The 8037-nt window shown below is 42.8% G+C and overlaps 1 protein-coding gene across 1 annotated transcript; it reads right to left on the minus strand.

Moving 5' to 3' along the window:
• Positions 1 to 283: 283 nt before the first annotated feature.
• Positions 284 to 5860, minus strand: LOC129753676 (uncharacterized). Its single transcript, XM_055749519.1, has one exon. The coding sequence runs from the start codon at positions 5858 to 5860 to the stop codon at positions 284 to 286; it is 5577 nt and encodes a 1858-aa protein (XP_055605494.1).
• Positions 5861 to 8037: the final 2177 nt, after the last annotated feature.

The following is an 8037-nucleotide window of genomic DNA, read 5'->3' on the forward strand; positions in this document are numbered from 1 at the left end:
AGAAATGTCCCGCAGGACTTTAGTAGTTTTAAACATAACTTGCAATGACCACATGCTCCATTGCACATACTGACTGGACTTATTCTGACATAAACAGACAAATAGACACACATGAAGACTTTAACAACTGACACATTTTTCCAAAATATTTCTTAGAAGTCCCTGTTGGAACTTTTATTGACGAATTTCCATTATAAGGTCTTCTGACGATAACTGACATTTGGTTCTGACTCAATCTTTATCATATTTTTTGACGAATTACCATTGTAAAACATTTCTGATTTTATTCAAACGACATTTGTTCTGACTCATTCTGTTCTGAATTAGGTTCGGTTACATTGCCGACTTCATTTTCACGAATGGGAAGAATACAAATCTTGCTTATGCCACGGTCAAAGGACCCGTTTTGCGTACGAACCGTTACAACGCGGACGTTACCATCCTGCCCTTGAAACACTTTCTCAACTCGACCCAGTTGCCATTTCTGAGGAGGACTATTATCATCTTTTATGATTACTAACATTCCGACTTTAATATTCTGACTTTGCTTTTTCCATTTTGAACGATTTTGCAAATCTGACAAATATTGCGTTCTCCACTTTTTCCAAAATTGCTGTGTAAGTTGTTGAGCTCTCTGCCACATAGTAAGTCGGTTTGTCGGTACTGCTATGACATCTCTGTCCGGAATTGCTGTCATCGGGCGTTGAACAAGGAAATGCCCTGGAGTTAGTGCTTCAAAATCTGACGGATCGCTTGTGAGCTGTGTAAGGGGTCTTGAATTGAGAACAGCCTCTATCTGTGCCAATGCTGTTATCATTTCATCGACGCTCAATGTACGCAAGCCAACCGATTTTTTAAAATGGCTCTTGAATGATTTGACTTGTGCCTCCCAGAGGCCTCCGAAATTTGGCGTACGTGGCGGAATAAACTTAAACTCGATCCCTTGGTCTGACGCATTTCTAACAACTGTGTCTTGAAACTGACTTGAGTGGAAGTGGTGAACTAGTTCCTTTAACTCTCGGCTTGCTCCGACGAAGGTAGTGGAATTGTCACACATGATCAGCTTTGGTTTCGAACGACGTCCAACGAATCTTCGTAAAGCTCCGATAAACGCTTGAGTTGTCAGATCCATGACGAGCTCTAGGTGAACTGCTTTGGTTACCAAACAAACGAATATGGCCACATAGCACTTGACAGGACTCGCTCTACGATTTGGATAGCTGACGAGAAAAGGGCCACAATAATCCACTCCAACTCTTAAAAACGCTGATGATTCGGTTACTCGCTCGGCAGGTAGGTCACCCATCACTTGTTCAACAACCCTCGGTTTTGATCTGAAGCATGGAATACATGAATGGATCACGGATCGGGCTAAACTCGCTATGTTTGTTGGCCAAAACTGTTCCCTCACGCTTGAGATAAGAAGTTGTTGACCAGCGTGGAATTGCCGCAAATGATAATCCCGCATAATGGATATGGTAAGCTGATGGCGGTGATCGAGGATCCATGGATGCTTGCGCGAAAATGCAATGTTTGCATTCCTCAATCTCCCTCGCGCTCGAATGGCTCCTTTATCCAAGTAGGGACCAAGACCAGCAATTCGTGACGAGTGTTTGACCTCTCCGTGTCTTGCGAGATCACTTAACTCCGCTGCAAAGCTTTCAGCTTGAGATAAGCGAACCAGTGTGAGCGTTGCTTCCGATAATTCGAACCGACTGAGGTTTCCGACTATTTTCTTATCCCTATTCACCTTCTGCGAATTGTGCCGGAAGCGTTTGAACAATGCGACAATTCTTGTGAGACTGACAAAGGAATCATGTAAATCAAAAATTTCATTTCGTGGAGCTTCGTGGACGACAAGAGCAGTACTTGGTTTCTCTTCTAATAATGACGGTTCTATTTCTGTTGACCTTTGGTCGTTTTCGGTGGGCCATGAATGCTCTTCTTGAGATAACCAGTGGGGACCTTCAAACCATATACTCTGACATATCAACTGGTCAGGAGACTCACCGCGCGAAATGAGATCTGCTGGATTTTCAATTCCGGCTACATGATTCCACTTTCCATTCTTTGTAATGTGCTGGATTTCAGATACTCGATTTGCGACAAACATTTGCCATCGTGACGGTGGAGACGCAAGCCAATGCTTGACGATCATCGAATCTGTCCAAAAGTATGCTTCGTTGATGTGTGGATTCACGTGCGTAAATTTCTCGTACAGATGGCTGAGCGTTAAAGCAGATGATAGCTCCAAGCGTGGAATGGAGGTCTTGCGTTTCGATCGTTTCAGGTTTTCGAGTGGTGCAACTCGCGATTTCGAAGTTATCAATCGTGCTAAAATGGATCCGTTTGAATCCACACATCGTAAATACAAACACGCCCCGTATGCACGTTCTGAAGCATCGCAAAATCCGTGTAACTGAACTGACACAAGACTATTTCTGAATCCGACCCAACGAGGAATTGATAATTGAGCCAATGCAACGAGATTCTGCCGATATTCTATCCAGAACTGCTGACTTTTTTCATCCAACGGCTCATCCCAATCCAATTTTATGCGCCACAAATGTTGGATGAATATTTTAGCCTGAACAACAACAGGTCCCACTAATCCAAGTGGGTCAAATAAACACGCCACATCGGAATGCACAACTCGCTTAGTTATCTCACAATTATCGAATTTCAACTGAGGATAACTGAAGCAGAATTCATCTGCTGTTGTATTCCACTTCATTCCGAGAGTTTTGACTGTTGAACTTGAGCTATCGAGTTCGAATACTGACTGGTTATCGATCATATACCGGGGGAGGCCCTTCAAAATGCTCGAACAGTTCGAATTGAACTTTCGTAGATTGAAACCTGCAGAATCGGTGAGAGAAGTTGTTTCTTGGATGAGTGCCTTAGCTTCTTCGACACTGTCAGCACCTGTTAGACAGTCGTCCACATAAAAATCTTCGATGATAACTCTGGAACCGATTGGATAAGTTGTAATGTTATCTTCACCGAGCTTTCTGAGACACCTTGTGGCTAAATATGGAGCACTTGCCGTTCCGTAGGTAACTGTAGTAAGTTCATAAATTTTAATTGGATCATTTGGCGAATCTCTCCATAAAATGCGTTGGAGGTGCTGATCCGGACTCTGTACGCGTACCATCCGGTACATCTTCTCAACGTCTGCACTGATTGCGTACCGATGCAGACGGAAGCGTAGGATGATGCACATCAGATCGTTTTGAACAACTGGGCCCACCATCAAACCGTCGTTAAGCGAAACGCCGGTTGAGGTGCGACACGATGCATCGAAAACTACTCGTAGTTTCGTTGTGGTGCTGTCCGGTTTCAGCACTGCGTGGTGCGACATATAGTATACAACGCTATCATGATTCTGTCCTTCTAAATTCTGACTTGAACCCTGACACAAACTCTGAGGTGAAATCTGACTCTCTTGCACTTCTCTCATGTGACCCATTAAGAGATACTCATGAATGAATTCGGTGTACATTGAATTCAGTTCGGGATTCGCAATCAACCGTTTTTCAAGGCTTATATACCGCCTCATCGCTATGTTTTGAGATTCTCCAAGTTGCCGTATAATGGCAGGTTTCTTGGGCAAACTAACAATGAATCTCCCTTCTAAATCTCGGCTTATAGTGCGCTTGAAGTACTCTTCACAAGCCGTCTCTTCTACGGAATAGGTGCTTTTAGTATGGCACGATTCGAGCTCCCAAAATCTGGCTACTAATTCCTCAAGTTGGGCCGTAGAACTGACAAGTGTAGCTGTACTACTCTGACACGTTCGAGGCGCACCTGATCCACACTGGTCAGGCCCCTCTAGACTGACAACTAAATCGGACTGTTTTTCTGACACTTTCCCGGACACTATCCAACCGAATACTGAATTTTGTAAAACTGGACCATTATCAGCGACTTTATGACTTTCATCACACAACAACTCATAAAAATACTCTGCCCCAATAATCATATCAATGGGGCCCGGTTTCCAAAAATCTGGATCCGCTAAAACAACATCAGGCAATGAATTTTGACGATGAATTGGAACGGGTTTTACGGGCAATGTGCGAGTTATATTGGGTAAAATGTGGAAATGCATATTTTCGCGATAGCTAGAAAGTGTAGGTAAACGAGGCTCAATGATTGCTTCTACTGCTTTTGTGGAGGTGACCGAGGCATTACCAATTCCCTGAACTGTCAAAGTTTCCTTGAATTCAACGAGGTTTAGTTTGTTAGCAAAGCTGCTAGTTACATAACAGAACTCTGAACATGAATCAAGTAGGGTTCTAGCAAATGTGTGATTTCCAAATCGATCAACTACACGAACAACTGCTGTCGACAACAGAACTTGAAGAGGAAAGCTTTCACTCCTTTGAGTGGTTCCAAAAGTGTGCGAAATAAGAGTATCGGTGGTGACTTGTGGGTTAAGCTGTGGATTGGATGATTGAACAACTGGGTAGGAAGTGGATGCTTGGGGAGGTGCCTGATTTGGTGTGTGCTGTGGTTGGTATTGTGAGTTCGGTCTATTTTGATTCACCCGCGATTGATTGGCATAACTTGGTCTACGACGTCTTTGTGGAACGGAGGAGGAATAAGGTCGCGCGAAATTGCTAGGCTTGTCGAAGTGCAAAAGAATATGATGTTTATCCCGACAGAGTTGGCACGAATCTTTTAAACAAGAATCAACAAAATGTTCAGTTGAGAAGCAGTTAATACACAGGCGATGCTTTCTCACTTCTGACAAACGCTCGTTTACTGACCAATTCTGGAATCTTCGACACTGATACACCTTGTGGAAAGGCTCGCCACAAAATACGCAACCTCCTCGAGGTTGTGACGACAGATGGGTCGTTGTTGTTCTGGATCGACGGAACTCGGACTCAGGCACATTGTTAGAAAGGAGGGACTGTAGAACCAGGCACTGATCACGCAGGAAGTCCATGACTTTCTCGTACGAAGGAACCTCTTTTGAGTTGTGATGCGTCTCCCATTGGCGGAGAGTCACTGCATCCAGACGCATACAAACCATGTGGGCAAGCAAGGTTGACCAATTCTCCGGCTGCTCCCCAATTTTGCTCAACATTTGTAAGTTTTTGTCAAAGTCGCTAATCAGACGATTCAGCGACTCGCAATTCTCTCTTCGCATCGGCTCAATTGCAAAGAGTGCATCCAAGTGGGCCTTTACAATCAGTTTTCTGTTCTCGTATCTTTTCTCGAGTGCGTTCCATGCGACTTGGAAGTTAGCTGCGGTCATTTCGATCGAACTGATTTCCTGAAGGGCTTCATCCGTTACCGACGATCGCAAATACGAGAACTTGTCGATCGGAGAAAGCTGGCTGTTGTTGTTAATGAGGCTTACAAACATGTCGCGGAACGTCACCCATTCTCGTAACCTTCCTCCGAAGCTCGGTAGCTGAATATCAGGAAGTTTGACCCTAGACATAGTCGTGTCAAATCCATCTTTTGGTTCCATCGTGTTTTTTCCGTTTGGTCGAAAATTCAGTAACGCAGCCTTCGTAGGATAGTACAATTTTTCGACTTCGTTAGCCGTTTCGTCGAATTCCGCTTCACGACGAGAAGTGTGAGCTTTGATACGACGTTTGCGTTCAGTTTCGGTTTCCTTGGTGTCTGGATTCCTTTCTATTTCTTCATCATCGAGAATGACTTTCATCCTCCTCTGCACCTCGTAAAACTTACGCATGGCATTTTCCAACGTTTCCAACCGCACTTCAACCTCGATTTCATGTTGGCCTCGTTGGAACTCGCTGACAAAAGTAGCTATGGATTTAATCGTCCTCCTCAACTGCCTGTCCTGCTCCTTCAATTCGCTGAAATCAACGTCTTCCATTGTGGCCATGCCTTATATTGCACTCGCTGACAAATACCACAAAATCTGACACAAATCACAAATTACAAAATCTGACCAAAAACTGTTAAAATTTGCAAATAATTGTTCACGTCGACACGGCCTCTTTAGTGGCGATGCCACTTCTTACTATCAAACTCAAAAACCTTCCAAAATCTGACACCTGGTAAATTAATCAAAGAAATTTATTCGCCACTTCGACACGCACTAGCACTTGCTTTGCACTTCTAGGTGCTTATTTGTTACCAATGGTTGATCTTTCCGATCACTGACCAAAACAGACAAAACCTCAGACACAAAACTGAATCAAATGCACTTTACTTTCTAATTAATTGACTTAATTCAATCCGGATGATTGAATAACTCGACTCAACTCAACGTTCCACAAACCAAGCGCGCCCGATTGACTGGGGGATTCAACAAAAGTTGACTGCCAAGGTAAACCAGAACAACAGCAGAAAATAGATCTTAATTTAATCAAGGATTGCACTTATTAAATCACCCCAAATACTACCCAGAAATAATTCATCGATTCCAATATCCGAAATTTATTTATCCCACAATCAACGCCACAAACGACATGCACACTTGTACTTTCCTGTTTGTTCAAAATTATCCGAATGCTGTCCAGGATGTTCCGACAAATAAAACCAACTTCTGTTCCGTCTGCTCGCCGTCCAACCTTTTGTAGGTCTCGCTGTGACGCTGCGAAATGGCGCAGGAATGCGCGATGGCCGTGCAGCGATGGCGCAGCGGCTTGATACCCACAAAAAAGCGATGGCGCTTGATCGCTTGGAGTCCAGAAAGTTCAAGGAATCTCAACCCAAACACATCAACCATCCGTCGGTCACTAGAGCTGCACTGTCCTTATTCGGTTCGAATGGACCAAAATGTTCTGGATCGTCGCACACAAAGTTTGAAGTGGACTGTAACACCTTTAGACGATCCGAACAGAGGAACAAAGTCCAATTTTGAGCAATTAAGGCTCTACACACAAGTCCCGTTTCACTTGGTGGGACAGACCAATACCTTCAGTGATAAACTCACTACACAATATTTCTTCCACTAGAAACAAAAACTCGAGCAATTTACCGGGGGGAACTTGACTTTTCCCAAACTTTATTCGACCGACGGGGTTAAAATTAAAGAGGCGATGTTGTTCGGTTGGTGGTTGGACTAAAGTGATTTTTATTGCTTGATCAACAGCTGATGCTGTCAGCACGATCGTGTACCTTTCGTATCGTCGAGGTGAGTTCTAGAGAGAGAACTCACTCTTTCGGAATTTGGCTAGGGTGGCTCGGCGTTATGGCAACAATTATACAATACAAAACAACTATGTTATTTGTTCGTAAAAATGTGAATGATTGAAAATCACCAAAATTTCTTCTGCAACTTGTTTAAAATCGTTTGATGGATAAATCGAGTATAAGTTTGCTATTTCTGGATGAAGCAATTGGCGTTGAGGACCAAAAATATGGAAAAAGTGCGAAATAAGAATAGTAGCAATTATGTTTTTCTACGTGATTCAAGATTTTTTTTAAATACACTAAGGTCTTTTTTTACGCGATTTGATTTTGCTCAGTATTTCTAACACGGCTTCATTCTACGCGGTTTTTTTGCCATGGATATGATTCTTCTACACGGCTCTTGCTAATCAACCCGTTATTTGAGCGAAAATATTCCGAGTCCTATACGTTAACGACCGAATTCATAACGCGTAAAAAAAAACATAGTGTAATGCTTTTTGTAGCATTCCAAAGGTTCCAAAGGTATATTTAAGAGATGCTCCTCTAGTACTAAGGAATATTTGATTTTTGAGCTTTAATACTTTACCATACTGCTTACTTTCTTATAAAAAATACTTTGATTTTTTTTAAGTTAACCATAATTTTCCAGTTTCAAGTCGTAGATGGCAGAACTATCTTGGAGTTAAAACCAAAATAAGTCTATATTAAGGCCCATACTCATCATTTCGAGGTAATAGTTGGAGTTCACGCTGCAGAAAGCTTTTCCGGGTGTGCAAAAAATCACTAGCACAAGAGTTCCTGATCATCTCAACTTACGATTCTGTCGGGTCCATTAGGTTCCATCGGAAAGTACAACATTATTCTGATTATCAGTCAAAGAAATTCACTTTTCAGTGCATTTCTAATTTTTTG

This window comes from Uranotaenia lowii, chromosome 3, assembly GCF_029784155.1.
Source record: "Uranotaenia lowii strain MFRU-FL chromosome 3, ASM2978415v1, whole genome shotgun sequence".
Taxonomy (NCBI): domain Eukaryota; kingdom Metazoa; phylum Arthropoda; class Insecta; order Diptera; family Culicidae; genus Uranotaenia; species Uranotaenia lowii.

What these genes read in the sequence shown, in the direction of transcription:
- LOC129753676 (XM_055749519.1), bottom strand. Translation starts at nt 5,860, where the DNA reads ATGGAAGACGTTGATTTCAGCGAATTGAAGGAGCAGGACAGGCAGTTG.